Below are 22676 nucleotides of genomic sequence, written 5' to 3' on the forward strand. Positions count from 1 at the left end.
ACAATACAAGTTGTGTCAAAGCAACCTTACAGTATTAAAATAATAAAGTAAAATGTCAATAATAATGCAAAAGTTCCATATTGCAACAAAGTTAAATTGGGGAGGACTCATCTGGTTCCCGTGGCCTTGTGTCGGTGGCCGTTTAGGGTAGGAGTTCTTTCTTGATGATCTGTCCATCTGTCCATCTGTCCAAGTCCATTTACCACACTTACTGACTGAGCACCCCTAGTCTAAAGTGCATGGCGCAGGTGCACGTAGGGCATGTCCGAATCCACTTTTGCTAGTTTAAGGATGGGAAAAATGTCTAAAAGGGTTGTCCCTTTTCTCTTAATGAGTCATGGGTGTGTTTTGGGCATAACGCACACTAAACCACAGTCTCATCTTTCATTCCCTTTAAGAGCCAGTTGCGCTCATGGGCCGTGCCCTCCAAACCAGTTACTATGCACCCCCTTTCCATTCTCTCCCCTTTTTGCTGAATGTGGTCATTATTGAAAGTGAAAGGGAAATAAAAAAATAAAAAAAATAAAATAAATAAATATAAACAGCGCGCATAAGAAAGCAAATGACTATCGTTTATGACATAGGCATTTTTTTTATTTATGTACACAATAATAATATTTTACATTGTAATCCTTTGGCCTGTTTGTGTTTATTATATATATATATATATATATATATATATATATATATATATATATATATATATATATATTAGTGGTGGGCATAGATTAATTTTTTTAATCTAGATTAATCTAGATTAAATCTTGAAATTAATCTAGATTAATCTAGATTAAAATGGCTAATTTGAATTCTTCTGAAAGCATTCAGAATATGTGTGCTACCCAAATAATGACTAAAAGTAAGTCTTTGAGAACGGGTTTCTCAAGCCAGGTGGCGCATTAGACCAGGCGCTCATCTCCTGTTTCCAAAATGCATTACAAACTGCTTGACAATTGCATTTAAAACACAATTAACTATACAAACTTGTGTAACCAAGTACTTCTGCGCAAAAGGCTGTACTATTCAGTTGTTGCATATAGTATAATGTCTTTATTTCGGGATTATCAAAGTAAATTATAACTCAAACTTGAGATTTTACTGGGGCACAGCAGATTTTCACTGGGGCACGTGCCCCAGTAAAAAGGGTCTAGCAACGCACACACCTGCCCTGAAGCGGCTTCATAACTGCATCCATGTCTGCGCGTCTCATTTGATGTGGTAATTTCACAGAAGTTGAAGACTCGTTCTCGCCCCCTACATTGCAATTCAACTAGATATACGTCATCCGCGCTAAAATATCAAAGTGAAAGTCATCATATCTTGCGTAGTTTAGACCCAGCTCCCAACCCAACTTTGAGAATAGATTAACGGCGATATTTTTTTTATCGCGCGATATGAGTCTCACGTTAACGCAGCACGTTAACGCCGATAACGGCCCACCACTAATATATATATATATATATATATATATATATATATATAAATTGTGGCATTTACTTTATAACAGGTTTTAGTTGGTCAGTGGCGCAGTTTATTTCAGTTACTTAAAAATAGCAATGGGCCGGCACAGTACCTGAACACACCTTGTTTTCAGACCAGGACTCCCATGGCACACAAATTGGTGCAAAAAGCATTTGCTGTTTAAACAACATGGAGCAGTACAGTACGTGAAAATGGCTGAAACTAGCAAATATCACTTGCGCCAACTTGGTGAACCTTTGCCCAAAGGGAAAGTTCATCCATTATTTAGAACAGAAGGCCACAAAGGAGTACATAGAAGTGGCACTGTGTCAGGAATACCTCCACCCTTCTATGTCCCCTGCCATTTCCAGTTTCTTCTTTGTGGCCAAGAAGGATGGAGGTCTGAGGCCCTGTATTGATTATCATGCCCTTAACCAATATACTATCAAGTACCACTTCCCCTGAATCCAAAAGGTCTAGAGATTCCTTGAAAAGTTAGACCTGCATGGCCCGTACAACCTTATCCAGATACAGAAGAGAGATGAATGGAGGACCGCCTTCATCACACCAACAAGACATTATGAATATTGGGTTATGCAGTGTGAACAGCCTATACCTAAAGCTTGGGAAATGTGAGTTCCATAAGCCATCTATTCAGTTTCTGGGTTACATTATCTTCTATTGCAGCATCCCTATATAAGGGCTATTAAGTATTATTTTGCAAGCTTTATGACTATAAACGACAAATTTGGTGGGCAAGCAGTCATCTCTATAAAAAGCTTGCAATCAGGAATATTATGAGAGAGATTAAATCTAATATATAAAGTGACCTTCCCTCCCCGCTTGAAGCAGGGGGGATATCAAGAAGGGAATGAAGCCCCCATATCACAGCTGGCTATATTTCACCCTCCATTCATTAACAAAGCTAAGCTTAGTTTTCTTCTTTTATTTTCAATATCAGGGTATTGGCAAATATTGCTTGTTGCTAAAGGCTTGTTGAGTAACATGCTTGTTGCTTTAGGCTTACTGGTTATTATTGTGACATGCTTGTTCTTTTAACTGTTGTTTAAGGCTGATCTGATTTGAGTCAACAACAAGCTATCTAGTTTATCAGTAACATGCAGTGTCATCTGGGTGGAGGCAACATGCTTACTGCTTTAGGCTTTTCTTGTTGCTTAAGCTTCTGGTATTGACAAACGTTTGTTGCCTTAGGGTAACTGCATCTAAAGGGCACACTGCTCTTTTTACCTGCTTACAATCAAAAAGCACCCCCATCGCTTATACTCTCCTCGTGTGATGGGAACACTGCCCCAGCCTCTGCTATTTAAGTCAAGTCACCTTTACAGATACAGATTGTGTCAATGCAGCTTTACAGTAAATTGGAAAATAGTGTGTCAATAATGCGAAAGGACAACAGTAAACATTCAAAATTCAGTTAAAGGCAGGTCATCATTGAATTCAGTTCGAACAGTATCTGTGCAATCAGGTCAACAGAATTCAGAATAACATGCTCTTTCTTTCAGTTTTTTTTTTTTTTTTTGCTGTCAGTTTTTGGTTATTGCTGCTCTCCTTGCTCTTATTCTTGGATGGGCTGAAAGTTTTTGCCTAGAACCGAACTATACTGTCAATACAAACTTTGTGCTAATTGTCAATCAGCTTAAATGATAAGTGGTCCTGACAGAATTTCAGTTAGTTTGCCTCTCCGCAGGGGCGGATTTAGCCATTTTGGGGCCCAATGCAAACACAGAAATGGGGCCCTCTACATATTTTGTTCCTCCTTGTAAAACTGTTAAATCGTATTCTCATAATATATTACCTGTGCAATAATATTTATTATCTATTCACAAGGAAGAGTTGCCATTTGTTCTATTTACCTTGGTTTCCAAGCAGAATCTCCTAACTAGATCTGTTTGCTGCTGCTTAAATTGGAAAAGTTGTTTATAGTCTTCTATCTTGTTTTACTAAAGCGAGAAGAAACACACAACATAAATCATGTAAATCAGGGGTCACCACACTCGGTCCTGGAGGGCCGGTGTCCTACAGAGTTTAGCTACAACCCGAATCAAACACACCCAAACCAGCTAACAAGGTCTTAATAGGTATACTTGAAACTTCCAGGCAGCTGTGTTGAGGCAAGTTGGAGCTAAACTCTGCAGGACACTGGCCCTCCAGGACCGAGTTTGGTGATCCCTGATGTAAATGATCAATATGGACACATAAATGCAAAATGCTGTATTACAGTCTTCGTCATTACTATAATGGCCAAAAGTGAACACGGAAGTGCTGTTACCTGCACAGGGCTTGAAATTTACTTTTTTACTTGGTAGCACTGGTGCCCCCACGTTCAAAAAGTTAGGAGCACCAAAAAAAAAATTAGGAGCACCCAATTTGTTTTTAGTAATGCACGATGCACCGATCTTGAGTATTCATGGCCGATTCTGATTGTCGATGTTTTACAAGCAAATGGGCTAATTCTGAAAGCCTTTGAAATAAATTTATTTTACGCCTTAAGCAATGGACAAGAATGAATGTAAACATGAGTACATGAACAAGCTGGTTAATTTCTCTATTAGAGCCATTTAAATTAGAGGCAGCCACTGTATTTTTAAACAATCTACAGTAGAAATGACAAAAAATAAACGACACAGTTCGTTCTTAGTGGTGTTGACAAATGCAGCCATAATCAAAGTAGGCTCCTCTGTTAATATTCAAATTGCAAATAGAGACCGAATTTTTCAAGCATGATACAGAGCTATAGACAACATTATCATCTTATTATCTGCTCACATACTAATAACAGCCTAGATATTTTATGTAGCCTAATTTGCGCGCATTGGGAAGTCACTCTCTAAAGGTATTAAAATTGCTTTTGAATGTGCGTGCGCGTTTCACTTTTGGTTTTAACAATCGCGCAAAACTCTCGACGGCGCTGAGCATGTTAAAATCCAAGAGATTACTTTAACAAAGCCATTTGAAAGTAGGAGAACACAAACGGGATTTTGAAAAGTGCGTCCTCAATGGAAATTACGCCCCTGCGTGAGTGGAACTCTGCCACTGAGTTATCATTTGATGTGGATGTATGCTGCGTTGTACAGTATTGAGACGGAGGCGCCAGAATGTATCTGACAGAATGTACGCTGTAGCACGAAATATAGAATATTTCTTCAATCACTTCCGCAGTTCTGCAGCAGATGCGACGTGAAATAATGGAATAGTCCAACAGTGTGGTGTTCGAGGGAGGCGCCAGTTTCCATAAAATATATTCTATAGTATTCTGATGACTTTTCAGAGAATCTTTGACATTTGCCACAAAGTAAAAAAAAAAAAATCACCTCGACCAAATTTTTTTGAGGGGGCCCCCTTGCAGCTCGGGGCCCAAGGCAACTGCCTACCTTTGCCTAATGGCAAAGTCCGCCCCTGCCTCTCCGTTCATGGTCTGTAACAAGCCCAAGTGTCTGTCTTGGACACCAGCAACTACTACCGCATTCCAACAACTCAAAAAAGTCTTCACCACTGCTCTTACCCTTAAACAAACCAATACAAACATCCCTTTATCGTGGTAGTGGACGCCTCTACAACTGGGGTAGGAGCAATTTTGTCCCAATGTCAGGGCAATCCACCAAGACTCCATCCATGTGCCTTCCTTCTAAGAAACTGCCCCCAGTGGAGCAGAACTACGACATTGGTAACTGGGAATTGCTAGCTATCAAATTAGCTCTAGAAGAATAATAAAATTGGCTGATGGGAGCCAAACACTACTTTGAAGTTTTCACAATACCTTACCTGGGCTGGGTACACACAATTTTCCCTCAAACACCACACCACAGGATTCACTTCCTCTCAGTACATGGTCGGCTGTTACCTTCATCAGGAGAGACATTGGAAGTTCCTGTTGTAGACCATTAGTTCAGGGAGAGCAAGAGTGTCTAAGCCTTAGCTCAAAATTATTTTAAAAGGACAGTTTGAAGGCATATGAGCCAGGCTGATCATAGAAGAGCCAAAACCAAGGATATCCACTTTCAGATGCTCTGTCCGAGATACACTGGCACCTTCACCATACAAAAACAATTAAATGCAGTCACATACCACTACTGTTTAGCCCCTTCTCTTCATGTCTGCTTCCTCAAACCTCACTATCCTTCTTTGGTTCCTCTACCCGAAGTGTCTGGCACAGCAGGCAGTCTTCTTCTTCCCACTTCCCTGTATGAAAGGCCGGTGTATGCAGTCTCTTACATCTTGGACTCCTGATGATGGGATAGTAGACTTAAATATCTCATTGTCTGGGAGGTGTACAGGGCTGAAGAAAGATCCTGTGTACCACAAGAGGAAGTAAACCCACGCTTGCTAACCGATTGCAACCATCCAGAATGACCTGCATTCAGGAGCACCCACATCATCATATTAAAGGTGCCATAAAATGGAAGACTATATTTACCTTGGCATAGTTGAATAATAACAGTTTTGTACATGGACATGACATACTGTGAGTCTCAAAACCCACCATTTCCTCCTTCTTGTATAAATCTGGTGTTTGCAAAAGACCACTGAAAAATAGGCTAATCCTACCATAACAGGGACTATTACGTAATAGTTGCAATCATTAATAGTTACGCACCCAACATTTGCATAGCTGAATCATTAGAAGTTCTGCAGCTAGGCTATTGTGAAAAAAAAACAAAAAACAAAGTGAGGACAATAGGGAAAATGGCAGATCAGGGGAATAAATGTTATGTTCCAGGTTGTGCAGGGGATGTTTAGTGCAGGGATGGTTGGTGTCTGTAACTTACTCAAAAAGGCAATAAGGCGAGCCACTGAAGAGACATGGTTAGCTTACTGCTAGCGGTAGCCTGTTATATTGCAGTACATAAGATTTTACTTACCACATAAACGGAGAGCTGGAGAGTTGACTGCGAGGACAATGGCCAATGATTTACAGATCCTGAGCATCACTAACAAGCATCTAAACTTATGTGGTAAGTACTGCCGCTGTAGTATAACGTTACACAGAGCACATGCGATCACAAAAGTAAAAGTAAAATGATTGCATTCAAAATGGCAGTTTCAATAAACCGCATATTAATAGCAGCTTGAGCTCCTAGATTAAATATATATTTTCCTCCATGTGCGAGCTACTGAAATGAGAGCATCAGAGCAGAGAGAATCATAGCAGAGCTTATCATTATTATTCATGAACCTTCCAAATAAGGTAATAACAGACCATTTAATTCTAGGGACAAATCCTAGGGTTGTAAATTGACCTGTAAACCGTTTCTGGAGAATTCTTGACCTTTCCTATGCCATATACCTTCTATGTAGATATCAGAGAACATTTCAAAATATTGTATTAATGCATTTTTGGCACCTTTAATATACATACTCTCCATATAAGATATTAGGGGAAAAATGCTCCTGTATGAGTTCTTGAACAAATCACTTATATAAATGACTCAGTGACTCAGTGAATTTTATAGTTAAAGTGTTAATCTCATAACATTTATGCAACTGTAATTGCAGTGTAAATGCATTATTGCCACTTCTAAATATTACTTCATGCAGCTACTGTGCTACTGTGCAATACTTAGACAGATTTTGTTTACACTTATTTCGAATGGTGACAACAGTCTGTTTTTCTTTCTCATAGATAATATACTAAGAGAAAAATCTGATCTGTTTTCAGTTACATATTTATAAATATTTGGTTCATTTTGTAGATTTGAATTATGAATTAACGCAATACTGCACAGTATTGTGATACTACTTGGTATTGCAATACTTCAGCTGGTACAGTATTATAAGACATTTTTATGGTATTGTGACAACCCTAATAAGAAGTTCACATTCAAAACTAGCAAGCACACTAATATTTTTCACTGTTATTCACAATATTATATGTTCCCTACCAAAACTACACTCGATGCTGCGTATCAATACGCTGATTAGAACATTCTTTGTTCGACCGGTTGTGAAGCATGTGTGCCAAACACACCAAGAATTTGGCCTAAATAACCTCGGTAGGTGACGTAATTGATTGAACACACCTGAGGGTTATAAATAGATGTGAAACGAACACACCTTCAGGTTTCTTTGTCTTCAAGGACCCTGTTCGCAAAGCGAAAGTAACAGAAAAATAGAAAAGCTTACCATGTCTGAGTTGAAGAGATGCTTGCGTCCATGTGTCAGGCTCATCTCTGATGACGATCCACATGGTTTTTGCTTCGAGTGTTTGGGGGAGGAGCACGCTGCTCTCGGGCTCGAGGGAGAATGCGAGCACTGCGATCTGTTACCTATCAAAGTGCTTCGTGCGCGGCTTGCTTTTTTCAGAGAAGGGCAAGCAGCCTTTCCCTCGTTAAGATCCTGGGGGTCGCGTGTTGATCTGGCTGAGGCACGTGAGACGGGCATGCCCCTTTCTCTCGTGCTCTCACCAGAAGAGGAAGTTTTACCATCCGTTTCTGAAGCGCACCCCGGTGCTTCTTCTGAACGGATGGAGGAAAACTCATCTCTGGTTTCTGTGGAGATAGACATTGAGAGTGCCACCTCCGAGCGCTCCTCCGGTGATGATATATCATATGAGGAGTTACTCGAGGTGGTAAGTCGATAGATTAAAGCTCGACTGGCCACAGGAGTCTGAGACCCCCAAACACTCGAAGCTGGATGACAGATATCTGTCAGGTGGCCAGGGGGAGGGGCCTCAACGACGGTCTCTCCCCTTCTTTAGTAATCTCCATGACGAGCTAGCTCGTTCATGGAGTAAACCTCACTCGTCCCGTGTCTTTGTAACCTCGAGGTCGATTTATTCGACTATCGTGGACGCACAGGCACGGGGCTATAAGATGATGCCCCAGATAGACGAGACGCTTGTGGGCTATCTCTCTCCTGGGAGCTCATCGTCTCTAAAAAAGCCTTCGCTCCCCACCAAGCCATGTAGAATGACATCTTCGCTGGTGGGGAAAGCATTTTAGGCAGCGGGTCAGGCTGGTGCTGCCCTGCACACCATGGCCATCTTGCAGGCGTACCAGGCTGACCTGCTTAAAGACTTGAGCACCGGCGGGTCTATTGATGAAGAGGCGTTTCTCGAACTGCGCCGAGCCACAGACCTGTCTCTCTGTGCGACCAAGCAGACGGCCCGTGCTATCGGCCGTTCTATGGCTGCTATGGTTTCCACGGAGAGACACTTGTGGCTCAACCTCACAGTCATCAAGGAGAGGGATCGATCATTCCTCCTTGATGCCCCCCTCTCACCTTCCGGCCTATTTGGCGGCGAAGTCGACACCATCGTCACTAGGTTCCGGGAGGCGAAGCGTCACGAAGAGGCGTTTGTGAGGTTTCTTCCCCGCCCTGCTCAAGCGTCGGGACTGTCGGCCACCCAGTCCCGACCAGGTCCGGTCTCACTGAGGCGAGAGGCTCAAAAGGAGAGTGTGGCCAGTCGTGCACCTCCTCACAAAGAATGGGGGACGGCTCGCCGCACTCCTCAGCCTGCTTCTAAGAGGCCGGATCTTAGAAGTATCCTCTCCAAAAAGCGGTCCTGAAGGTTTTGCGCCCAGAACCGTGAGGTTGTGCCCCCCCGGGGAGGGGCGCGTAAAAATCCAGCAGAAAATAGGGGCTCCTTCCCGGCACCCCCAGGAGACCGCTGTAAAATCTCTGCCGCTTCTGGCGTTTCAGGAAACAGCAGTCTCCAGCGAAGTGTTACGTGGTCGGTTGCCTCCTGCCTCCATTCAGGACACCGCACATCTAACACCCCCCCAGCCAAGCGAAGTGTCAAAACTTGTGCCCCTTTCAGAGAAACTGGCAGCGTGGAAACTACTACCAGGTATCTGTCCATGCGTCGTAAGGACTGTCAAAAAGGGCAACAGGATTCAGTTTGCACATCGTCCTCCGCGTTTCAATGGCGTGGTCTCCACTTCCGTGAAACCGGAACGAGCGCATTTATTGACACAGGAGTTGCAGACATGTTCCTCTGCCAGACAGAGAGTCAGGCTATTACGGCCGATACTTCCTAGTTCCCAAGAAAGATGGGGGGTTGCATCCAATTTTGGATCTTCTTTTGATCTAAGAACTTACAAGTTCAAGATGCCCACAATCAAGGTGATTGTTTCCCAGATCCAGCCAGGGGATTGGTTCGTGACAATCGATCTCAAGAACGCTTACTTTCATATAGAAATATTGCCACAACACAGGAAGTTCCTGAGGTTCGCTTTCGGGGTCGAAGCTTACCAATATCGGGTTCTTCCCTTCGGCCTAGCCTTGTCACCCCGCACGCATACAAAATGCATGGATGCAGCTTTGGCTCCTCTGCGACTCCAGGGCATCTGCATTTTGAACTACATAGACGACTGGCTAATTCTGGCCCAGTCCCAAGAGCTAGTGCTTCGACATCGGGATGTCGTCCTAGCTCATCTTGATTCTCTGGGGTTGAGACTCAACGCCAAGAAAAGTATTCTCTCTCCTGCCCAGAGGACAACGTATCTGGGGGTTGTATGGGATGCGATCGCAGTGCAGGCACAGTTGTCACCTGCGCGTGTCGAATCCATTCTAAACACCCTAAAGAACATCAAGCTAGGCCAAAACGTTACTGTTCATTACTTTCAGAGAGTTCTGGGTCTCATGGCAGCTGCATCCACGGTGATACCTTTGGGCCTGCTGCACATGAGACCGTTTCAGTTGTGGCTCAGAGCCAGGGGATTTCATCCAAGGGCCAATCCCCAGAGGCAAATAAGGGTTACACGCCAGGGGCTTCGTACCCTTTCTATGTGGTTCAGACCCCGGTTTCTGACTTTGGGTCCCACTCTAGGTCTGTGTTCCCTCACGGGCTGGGGTGCGGTCTTAGATGGCCGTCCAGCCTAGGGGTTCTGGAGAGGTCATCTTCTCGACTGGCACATAAATTGCCTCGAAATGATGGCTGTATTTCAGGCCCTGAAATACTTCCTCCAGCAGTTAAGAGGCTACCATGTCCTAGTGCGGGTGGACAACACAGCGGTGGTCTCTTATATAAAGCTTGAGTCAACATACCACAGTCATGTCTGAGACCTCTTCAATGCTTGTGCGCACACACTACACAACCTTGAGGGGTACAGACACTTCCAGTGCGGCAGCGTTGGTATTCTCGTTCCTGTCAGCGTATTGATACGCAGCATCGAGTGTAGCTTTGGTACAGATCTTGGCTGGGTTCTCCGAAACCACCTTAACGCTACGTCGTTCTTAAGTTGTACCTTAAAAAGTACCTTATCGTTAATATGTGTTTTCCGAAACCTTCTTAGTTAAGTATACCTTCTGTAAGTCATACGTTCGTAAGGTTGGTCTGGAGCGCTCTTAGCTATACCTTACCGCTTCTGACGGTTCATACCGCTAGTGGGCACCACGCAAAAAGCTTTTTTACATCGCAGTTTAATTACAAATAGACAATTTTATATGAACATTTAATATAAAATCTGTTTTAATATTAAAATTGCTTTTTTTACTTTACTTTAAAATTTTACACATAAAATACTTAAGTTGTTATAGCCTACACCCAGTGTCAAGTCAAGTCACCTTTATTTATATAGCGCTTTTAACAATACAGATTGTGTCAAAGCAACTGCACAGTATTTAAACAGAACAATAGTGTGTAAGTAACGCATTATTGTAAACAATCAATTTTCAGTAAAAGGCAGTTCATCAATGAATTCAGTGATATCATCATCCAGTTCAGTTCAAATAGTATACGATATCGCTGGAAAGTGTCCCCAACTTAGCAAGCCAGAGGCCACAGCGGCAAGGAACCAAAACTCCACAGGTGACAGAAATGGAGAAAAAACCTTGGGAGAAACCAGGCTCAGTCGGGGGATCAGTTCTCCTCTGGCCAGTGTATGGAAGTGTTTTCATTAATAAAGTTTCCATGGTTGTTAGCTTTTTTTAATTACTATCTCGAGGCACATCAGCGGGAGAACCATTTGACAGAAAAGGCTATGAGCCTATATAAAGAAAGATGAGTTTACACAAACTTTATAGCAATGGTACGGTGCCCGCCAGGGGACACCTTTGGTTCACTTATGTTTGTCGTGGCCACAACATATAAACTCGTGGGAACGTGATATTATGTCGTGGCCACAAGATATTAATTCGTGGGAACGTCATATTAACTCGTGGGAATGACATCCTTATGTCGTGGCCACAAGTTTACTAAACAAACCTGCGTGACCATAGTAACCCAGGCTTAGATAGGTTTATTACTATTTTATTTTGAGTTAACAAATGATTGTATCAATTATTATAGAAATTAATACAATATTAAATTATTATATTAACAATAGGCGATGCTGTCTGTGCGCGATGTAGACAGCATTCAAAAGTTTATCATGAATAAATATTACAAAGTACATCAAATAAAATAGCCCTACAAAAATATTTTATGCATCCCACATTCTTGTCCATTAACTGATCCTATGTTTTACGTAATATTTGTATTATTCATTTATATTCGTTATTTTCCCCTTTATTTCGATCTCTTAATGTTCTTAATGATAGGCTACTGTAAGGTATGACTGGGGTTTTCACTGGAATGCAGTTTAAAGGTTGAATTTACCATATATTGTAATTTATTTAGTCTAATTAATAGACAAATATAGTGTTTCACTGAAGAGTGAATTATTCAAGTAGTTTCATTTGGAAATCATTTATTTTTTCAAATCAAATCACGTCTTTTTTCCATATTATAATTAATAATAATAATAATAATTATTATTATTAGCAGTAGTAGGCTAGTAGTAGTGATTCCTATTATTATTGTATATTTTTTTAATTTTCGTTTATATTCGTTTTTACCCCTAATTTTGCTATCTTTATGTGGAAATGATACTGTTATGCTTGACATATGCAATGACTGACTTTTACTGTAGTTTAAAGTTTGAATTGAACATATATTTTATTTTATTTCGTCTAAATAGACTAGACTATATAATACTATTGTGTTTCACTGAGGAATGAATCATTCACATAGCCTAGTTTCATTTATAAATAAAAATATTTTCGTTTATCGTCACACACGGGTGTAAATGCAATCATAAAGTCAAAACTTAATTGGTAGCTACAATTGTCAGGCGTGAAAAAATATAGCCCTAACCAGTTATTAAAATAATAATAGCCTAATAATAATAATAATAAATGATAAGTGACTTAGAGCTATATTTTTATATTTATTGTGTATCGCTTTATCTAAAAGCGTATCCTTGAGGAGCCGTTGTGTAGGCTATAGGCCTATGTTATTTATGCCATATATTTAGCAAATATTGTGAACGACAATTATGCCAATACAGTTTTGTTTTTATGATTGTATTTATGCCCGTGTGTGACTATAAACGATTTACAAATGAAACTACGTGAATGATTCACTCGTCAATGAAACACTATTCATATAGGTTATAGGTAATAATTAGACGAAATAAAATGAAATATATGTTAAATTCAACCTATAAACTGCATTCCAGTATCCATCATATATCATCAGTATCCATATCCATCATTCCATCATATAGCATAATCAAAGCTTTACTGGCATGTCCAGCATTTACCGTATCATTTACATTAAGAACGTTAAGTAAAGAGATCGAAATAAAATAACGAATATAAATGAATATAAACAAATAATACAAATATTACGGAAAAAAAAATAGGATCAGTTAATGAATAAGAATGTGGGATGCATAAAATATTTATTGTAGGGCTATTTTATTTGATGTACTTTGTAATATTTATTCACGATAAACTTTTGAATGCTGTCTACATCGTGCACAGACAGCATCGCCTATTGTTAATATAATAATTTAATATTGTATTAATTTATATAATAATTGATACAATCATTTGTTAACTCAAAATAAAATAGTAATAAACCTATCTAATCCTGGGTTACTATGGTCACGCAGGTTTGTTTATGTAGTAAACTGGTGGCCACGAGAAATGGATCTCGTTCCCTCATCATCGGATCTCGTGGCCACAACATAAGGATGTCATTCCCACGAGTTAATATGACGTTTCCACGAGTTAATATCTCGTGGCCACAACATAAGGATGTCTTTACCTCGACAAAATGATCTCGTGGCCACGACATAATATGACGTTCCCACGAGTTAATATGATGTTCCCACGAATTAATATCTCGTAGTCACGACATCACGTTCCCACGAGTTTTTTATGTCATGGCTACGACAAACATAAGTGAACCGAAGGTGACCCCTGGCAGGAACCGTAGTTTTCTCAATAAAATATTATAATTTCCTATTTACTCAATAGAATGTATGCGAATACTAGGGAATACTAATATGGCGGCGCGGTGGCTTCACTTTTATGACGTCATGAGCAATCCGGTTCTCTATTATAGATCAGTGTTTCAAGCACAAGCAATAGGCTGAAACTTGCCACAAAGCACCGGCAAAATTAAATAACAATAAATGTGTCTGGGAAAGAGTAAGGACAAATCTGAATTATTTATTAAAAAACTAGTGTATTCTGAGTCAGTGTCGCAAAGATCTTTTTTTTTTTTTTTGGACGCGCCTTTAGAGAGAAATTACATATGAAATTGAACGGATTACATATGAAAGAGCTTTTGTTTTCGATTTGTTTTATTTTGTTAAGTAATAATTTAAAGCTTTCTATAGATATATTTATCATGTCTGTGAGGCATACATTTCCCTTTATTTTTGTTAAGCGCTCCTGTTCAAGAACGAGACGGAAGAAAGTGCATCATTTTTGTTTTCTTTATTTTATAAAAACGCTGTAACGCTTTTTGATTACTCGTACCTTTGTGAGCAAAAAATTATGGATAATTTTAAATTGCTTCCACTGAAAAAAATGCAAGTGGTTGCGCTGGCGCCTGGATGTCCTGCAAAGCGGCTTTAGCTTCCAATTTCTGCACAAACATTTTACTTTAACGTTTAAACTAACATTGTTTTATACTTTAACTGTTTTATATCTATAGAATTTATTTTAGACAAGTTGTGATGATTTGAGAAGGCAAACTGATCAAACAGACAATGATCAGTCTTCCCCTTGGCGCTGTTCGTTAAAAAAAGGAGGAAAAATATATTTTTGTCCCGTCCATTGCTTCACCGCTATTTCGAGAATGAACCCAGCATAAATATGCAGATGTCATTCCCAAAACATAGTAGCGTGTATGTGTCCGAAAAACAAAAGTTTCATACAAATTCTGAATGGATTATAGCCTGGAAAGTGCAAAGCGCGCTCCCTTTATTATGACTACAAGCGTCTCTTAGTTGAGATCTCACAAAGTTCCGTTATAATTAATAAAGCTCTCTAAACTACACAATGAATCTTGTATTTACATGGCGTCTACACTTAGTCATGAGATGATTCACGAGAGCACAAAGTGGCACTTATTAAAAAAATACACTTTTCGGTCGTTTGCTTTTTGCAGTTTCGAATGCGCTGTAATGTAAAATAGCGCCGTCTCTCTCTTCGGCGATCGGCCCACTACTCCACCGGCCCACCGGGAATGTCCCGGTACTCCCGATGGCCAGTACATCCCTGGTTAACGGTATTTGTGACCAACGCCCAGGGGTGCGTTTCCCGTACAACGACATAACTCGCTGGTTAACCTCCATAGTACGATGCATCGTTGTGGAAACGAACTAGTCACGACTGTTTCCCGAACACAGTCGCATCTCCGTCGTTTAAACCGCATAGTTCAACAACTTAGGGCCGTTGATAATGACGTCACCGATTAATAACTTCTGCTAGGGTCTCTCAAAAATGCAGCTATATTGAACATGGCACCTAATGACTAATTTACTATTTTTGTTCCCTGTCATTTCGCTTTATTTGTTGTTTGATTCATTGCGCGTTCTCTCTTACGTGCTTCACAACCGGTCGAACAAAGAATGTTCTAATCAGCGTATTGATACGCAGCATCTCGTTCCGCTTTTAAGGGAACAGGGTTACAGTCAAGTAACCCGAGAAGTTTCTGTACCAGTTTTTTAAGCAGTATTACTGACCTGAGCCAGAGCCACAACTGTTTTAGACAGTTCAGTTCGATATAGTGAACATTCTTCATCAGGGGTGTCAAACTCAGTTCCTGGATGTTTAGAGTTTAGTTCCAACCCTAATTAAACACACCTGATCCAGCTAATCAGGTCATTCTGGCTTATTTGGAAACTAAATGGTTTGTGTATTGGAGCAGGGTTGGAACGAAACTCTGCAGGGCTGTGGCCATCCAGCAACTGAGTTTGACACCCCTGCTCTTCAGAAAACACACTTGAGTGTTGATGTGCGTGTCTGTACAAGAGGTGGGGTTTGTGAGGTTAGATGGGTGGGGGACATAAGAGCTATAAAAGATGCCCATTACGATTTAGAGATCTTTGAAGAGAGAGAAAGACAAATAAACTCTAGTTGGCCAAAATCCTGAGTATATTCTTTAATCTTGCGCTGTAAGAACGTGAGTGTGATCATGGGCGTCCCGCTGTCTGCTGCTGTGACTCTAGGGCTGCTGTTCTTTCTGTCTGTGGGACTGAACGAGCAGGTGGCTGAAGGCTGCAGATGTCTTCCAAAACAAAGGCAACAGCAGTACTGCGATTCTAACACAGGTATGTCAGACACTTGCATAGCTAATTAAACATGAACAGCTATAGGTACCGTATACAAATCTGTAGGTTGTTAGCTGTTTTGAAAAAAGATGTTACGAGATGTTTCTTACATTTTAGTTAATTTTCAGTAGTTCAATTACTTATTTAATTATTGAACTACACATGAGGTTTATGGAAAATACTGTGATTGCTATAAAAAATAGTGATAAATAAATTTTATTTAAAGTTAGTTGGTTTTCTTAATTATAGTTCAAGTATCTTCTTTTTGTTTAATCTTGGCAAACTTGGAATGCAAAATATGAACATATGTTTTTGCTTAGGCCAAAATGTAATGTTTTTTTTTTGTTTTGTTTTTTGTTACATCTGACTATTTTACCAATTAGTGATTCGAGCAAAGATCACTGGAATGGTGACCAGCACTCCGAGTGGAAATACATATGGTATCAGCATTATCCAGGTGAGAAAATCCACTTGCCACATCATTTTCAAATTCAAAATTTGCCAATAAAATCTTTCTTAACAAGATTTTTTAAAATTATCCCCCCCCCCCCCCCCCAGACGTTTAAGCATGTCGGAAGGCCAGTTCAGTTCATCCACTCATATCAAGGTTCATGTGGCATCAGTTTCGACAACGAGGAGTATCTGCTGGCAGGTAAAATCATTTATTATCTGAAGTCAGGTTTTGAGCTGAAACTGAAAACCCTGATCTATTAAGGCTGGAATATACTACACAAATTACGCCCAGATTTTTAGCACTGATTTACAGTCTGGATGAGTTCATGTTAGTTTCTAAAAGTCAAAGCCAGTCTGCTGATTTTTGGCAGTTTGAGTTGACAGATTTCACAGAAATCACAAAGTGTCTTCAGTTATTCAACTTCTATTTTTTTTAGCTTTAGACTCTGATTCCATCCATGTCAATCCATGTTTTGACATTTAAAGCACATATTATTTTCACTTATCACACTTAACTCCTAACAACGAGGCACATGTTTTTGTGTGAGTTTGTTGTGTTTGGAAATAGTAGTCTGTTAGTTTGTAACAGGCATCTCTAGGTACACAAAAGTTGTATATATTGTAAACTGAGCTTTAGATGTAAAACTAATAGAGATACATTCGAAAAATGTTATGTTTGTTTTTTCCACCTAAGGACATGTTCAAAATGGAGTGATGGAAGTTAATTTATGTAGCCTTGTGATGCGTTGGGACAGTCTCTCCTCAGTTCCTGTATCAGAATGGCTGACTGTGAGGTAATAATATAAATCATATTCAAACTGTCATTATTGATTTATTGTAGTTTCTAAAGTAGTAAAACAGTTGTTGTCATGTTATAAGCAAAGATAAGAGTTCAGTCATCCCTCAAACTGATCTCTACAGATCTCGCCCTGTACTGGAGGACCCTGTACTGGTGGACCCTGTGGAGCACCCTGTACTGGAGGACCCTGTACTGGTGGACCCTGTACTGGAGCATCCTGTTTGATCAAAATGCCCTGAAGACCAAGTGCATCAGCCATTCATCAGTGTGGAAGTTTACATTTTTGTTTTTCAGAATGATTAGAACGCTTAGAACATTTTAATTAATTTAAACATTTTACTGATGCTTTGCAATGCATACAGCAAATACATACAAATCACTGTTATCATGGAGATATGCAATTAACCATTAAACAGTTTTAAATGTAAACGTGTCTATGTGTATTTAATGGGAAAAGTAAGCATGTTTGTATTAAGTTTGAATGTTCTTTTTTCTTTTTCTTTTATTTTCTGATGAGCATGGGTTAAAAGTAAACAGTTTAATTTTCAAAAAATTGTAATGACAAACAAAAACAGTTAAGGTTCTTTTCAACAGAACTACATCCACATTAGGAAATTATGTTTCAGCATATATCGTATTCAGCATAACACAAAAAAATATTCTGCACCGTGTTAACATAAATGCAATTTTTTTATACTTTACATGATATTCATTACATGAAATTCCTTATATTTTTACATTAATGATTTGCCAGCAGTTACTGAATTAGTGAGTGAAATGTGTGTGTGTGTGTGTGTGTGTGTGTGTGTGTGTGTGTGTGTGTGTGTGTGTGTGTGTGTGTGTGTGTGTGTGTGTGTGTTTGTTTTTGTGACATATCAGGACACATTGGTGTAATAACATGGGTATGACATAGGTATTACAAGGAGAGGGTGACTTATGAGGACATTGCCCATGTCCCCACTTTTCAAAAGGCTTATAAATCATACAGAATACGTTTTTTTGAGAATGTAAAGATATGCACAGTCTCCTGTGAGGGCTAGGTTTAGGTGTAGGGAAGGTGTAGGGTGATAGCAAATATCGTTTGTACAGTATAAAAACCATTGTGTGTGTGTGTGTGTGTGTGTGTGTGCTTCCCCGGATATTATTATTTAAAAAGAATGATAAATGGCATGAGATTATTAGAAAGTCTTTGCATAGGGCCTAAGGATCAGCAAAGCCTGACTATAGTTTAAGAAAACATTGGATTGCTTTGTCTACAGGAAAATTGCAAACTGTACTTTGTATATAGATAACAATGGCCAAAATATTTAAATAGTATAAATGATCTCCAACCTATGCCAGTGGGCATTTGGTTGCCCACATGTCTATAGTTGCATCCCAAATGACGCACTATACACTATGTTGTTATGAGATATGTACTTAACCATGTAGTGTATGAATTTTTTAAACATTTATTTATTTGAGCATACCACTACAAGTTTTCAACCAAAGATAACTAAAAATACCAAACATCACAAGCACTTTAAAGTACTTTAAAGTAACTATCACGCAAGTAATACACTTACGAATAGACTTTAGAGCAAACTTTTTTTAAAAACAGATTCATAGTTATATTAGTAAAATATATTAGTAAAATATGTTGACTTTAGCAATCTTTGTTGCTATTCATCCATGATGCTTTAGGGTCCTAATGAAAAGTTTGTAATATACTTTGATTAAAATTTTTCAATGGTTGTGTAAAAAAAAAACCACTCATTTAGTACATGGCCCTTTAAATTAACCTCTGCTCACCTCGCCCCTCAGTTCTGTGGGGCGTGTCATCACATTGCACATGGGGTGTTGCCTAGACAACAGTAGAGGGTACAGTTTGGGGAAATAATGGTCGCGGGAGGCTTTGAAAACACATCTGTTACGGCTTGAACCGGGTGTTTATGAATGGTTAGTAAACTTAATGTCACTTTGATTTCTCTTTGTATGTACTGGCAGGGTAGCGTACTGAGAGAGATACGAACGCGATGTGTTTACTGAGGTAAAGTTGATTGAACGAGAGCAAATGCAGTTATAGCTGATCCAAAACGATTTAAAATAATTGTACATGACTTCTTAATCATTAACAGACACCGTTTTAATCCATCTAGCGTTACAAAGCTAAGCTTAATGTAGTTTTACAACAACGTATACAGTTTGTAACTAGACAATCACCTTAATGCATTGTTCATTATAAACGTGCGATTAGGAATTATATTGAGATGGATGTACATAGAGAAGACGACATAACCATGTTCTCTGAGAGTGTAAGTTACACTTTCATTCATCGTAAAATGTGCTTACTTTTAGCACATTATTAGAAAAGGCGATTTGCAAAGATTCATAGAAAAAGAAATTACACTCACTTCTTCTCGTGAAGATGAAGCAGGAACACAAATAATTGGTACAGATCCATTTTTCAGGAGCAGCTTCCTAGCAAAAACCTGCTTTATACTGACCCTTGTTTACAGTAACTCCTCAGGAACTATCTACTTAATATAAAGTGTAAAATGGTTACAACTCACTGAGTAATATGTCAAATGTAAACCTCTGTGCAACACTTTAATATCAATGTACTTACATGGTAACTCCTCAGGAACTGTCTATTTAATATAAAGTGTAAAATGGTCACAACTTACTGAGTAACATTTAAAATGTAAACCTCGGTGCAACACTTTAATATCAGTGTACTTACATGATAACTCCTCAGGAACTGTCTACTTAATATAAAGTGTAAAATGGTCACAACTTACTGAGTAACATTTAAAATGTAAACCTCTGTGCAACACTTTAATATCAGTGTACTTACATGATAACTCCTCAGGAACTGTCTACTTAATATAAAGTGTAAAAAAAAAAAAAAACTGCGCTCATTGCACTTAAGTGCATTTTACGAATTCAAATACAACCGCGTCAGGAACGGCAGTTTTTACGGCAGGAAAATCGACCTCTCATTGGCTCTTACCAGCATTCGTCACACATTACGACATGCCGTGTTTCTGGTGAGATGTGTTTGAATGATGTGCGGGGCCGGGCGCATACTCTTTGGGCGCATTTACGGAGAGGATGAGGAAAATAATCTGGATAATATTTTCAGCGATTAATAACTTTAATTCTGCTCTGCACCTCAAACAAACCTACTGTTTTCTTGCAGACTGCGGCTGCAAAAGCATCGCCATTTGGATTACTTTTTATGGTATGGCTGTTGACATTTCTGCATTAAATAAATTATTGTGATTGTGATGCAATTTTCTGTTTGTCATGTTTTTTTTTTTATTAATGTACTGAGAGAGATCATGGTTAATGTTAGGTTTAGAGGTAGGAGTGTGATTAGTGACTATAAAAATATTTTTGTATGCTATATTGTTAGTAAAAATGTTAATTTCCCTACATATTTTGGTCAGTTACAATTTATATTCTTTTAGTTTTACTATAAAATGGGTAGCTTTAGGTTTGGGGGTAACGTTAAGGTTAGCTTAAGGGGGTTAAAAATGTTAATCGCTTATTAATAAAATGATTAAAAGGCATTGATACGAATATCTTAATGATGTCACGATTTGAGCCTCCGTCGTCCTGTCATCACAAACTCTTGCACTACACATCATGGACTTCATCCCCCACAAGCCACTGCACCAATCACTGCTCACACCTGCTCCTCGTGACCCACTGCACTGATTGCTGCACGCATCTGTTTCTCATCACACTGACTGTTCATAAACCACTCACACACACAGCTTCTTCGCGAAGTCTTGTATTGCCCTGGCTGCATTTCTGAGCGTTTCTTCCCGTGTTTGTTTTCCCGTGTTTTGATTCCTGGACTCCTTCCTGTGTTTGATTCTCGCTGCCTGCCCCGACCATTCTGCCTGTGTTTGACTACGATTTCTGCCTGCCCCTTTGTGTTTGTTTGCCTGTACAATTAAACGCTGCATATGGATCCGCTCGTCTCAGACCATCCTTGTGACAAATGAATTGAAAGATACGTAAATATTTTACATTTTTTAGCAAAAAAATACGTATCTATCTGTACATTTTAATCGTTGAAATATCATTTCATAAACAATGAGACCAGGCTGGACCATTTTACACTTTATATTAAGTAGACAGTTCCTGAGGTGTTACCATGTAAGTACACTGATATTAAAGTGTTGCAGAGGTTTACATTTACATATTACTCAGTAAGTTGTGACCATATTACACTTTTTATTAAGTAGACAGTTCCTGAGGAGTTATCATGTAAGTACACTGGTATCACAAATTGATACTTTAATTCTAATTCAGGGTTCACAAATACATGAATACAATCATCACGATTTCAATAATGTTTCAGGGCAGTCTAAACTGGTAACTGTAATACTGAAGACTGTGTGGAAGTGTGAAAACTTCTGTGAGTACATATTGTTGTTACAAAATGTAGTTACATAATTCTTGTTACACATGTGTACTTCCAGAAGTGAAAAAAAGTGTTGTTACCAATGTCCTGTTACACATTTGTTGAGTGAGTTGAGTTACACACATGTAATGAGTTGTTACATGTGTGTAATTACACCAGTGTTAGAGCTGTAGATGCAATGTACCAATGTGTACATACACTGTGGTTACATGCTACGTACACATCTAGTTACCATGTAAGTTCACAGGTATTAGGGACACTTAATATAAAGTGGGACCAATTAGTCTACTGAATTTGTTGTCATCTGAAGATTTTGTAGAAGTTACCCTCATACCAGATATTGTCAGGGTTCCACACCAAACATGACGATGTGATCTATGAGTATTTGCAGCATGTTTCTGTATTTGGTTGTGCTGTGAGTATTTGCAGCTCATGTGCCGTCAAACTAATGAAGATGTTTTCCTAATTTGCAGGTGTTTTTTTATTATTTGCAGCACATTGAGCTTTCTCTTTTTCTTTTTTAAACATTATGCAGAACTAGAACCTTCATGAAAGGCGTGGTTGTTTCAGATCTCCATATAGGACATACTGTTCTTAACCATTCCTTAAGTAGTATTGGGAAACATGAGTCAGGTTTATGTAATAATCATAAAAAAAAAAGTTGGCAGTTGGCAAAAATTGTTTGCCAATTCCACTATGTTGAAAGAAGTGTTGAAACCTGAGTGTTGATGTGCGTGTATGTGCGGGAGGTCGGGTTTGTAAGGATAAAAGGACATAAGAGCTATATAAGATGCTCACTAAGATTTAGAGATCTTTGAGGAGAGAGAGAGAGAGAGAGAGAGAGAGAGAGAGAGAGAGAGAGCGAGAGAGAAAGAGAGAGAGAAAGAGCGAGAGAGAGAGAGAGAGAGAGAGAGAGAGAAAGAAACTCTAGTAGTTATAGAACCTGATTATATTGATTTATCTTGCACTGTAAGAG

General features: G+C 39.2%; 2 protein-coding genes across 2 annotated transcripts in view; one reads left to right on the forward strand and one right to left on the reverse strand.

The window, feature by feature from the left end:
* Nucleotides 1-22676, reverse strand: part of syn2b (synapsin IIb) — a 152655-nt gene that overhangs the window by 27422 nt on the left and 102557 nt on the right. The window lies entirely within an intron of this gene.
* Nucleotides 15768-17684, forward strand: LOC141294212 (metalloproteinase inhibitor 2-like). Its single transcript, XM_073826296.1, has 5 exons — nucleotides 15768-16031; nucleotides 16415-16488; nucleotides 16590-16683; nucleotides 17179-17278; nucleotides 17406-17684. Exons 1-5 carry the CDS (start codon nucleotides 15896-15898, stop codon nucleotides 17506-17508), a joined length of 507 nt encoding a protein of 168 aa, XP_073682397.1. The 5' UTR covers nucleotides 15768-15895; the 3' UTR covers nucleotides 17509-17684.

The sequence above is a fragment of the Garra rufa genome, chromosome 20, assembly GCF_049309525.1.
Source record: "Garra rufa chromosome 20, GarRuf1.0, whole genome shotgun sequence".
Classification (NCBI taxonomy): domain Eukaryota; kingdom Metazoa; phylum Chordata; class Actinopteri; order Cypriniformes; family Cyprinidae; genus Garra; species Garra rufa.

Coding starts and splice junctions, on each gene's coding strand:
- LOC141294212 (XM_073826296.1), top strand. CDS start 15,896: ATGGGCGTCCCGCTGTCTGCTGCTGTGACTCTAGGGCTGCTGTTCTTT. Junction 16,032..16,414: donor GTACTGCGATTCTAACACAG/GTATGTCAGACA, acceptor TTTACCAATTAG/TGATTCGAGCAAAGATCACT. Junction 17,279..17,405: donor TCAGAATGGCTGACTGTGAG/GTAATAATATAA, acceptor TGATCTCTACAG/ATCTCGCCCTGTACTGGAGG.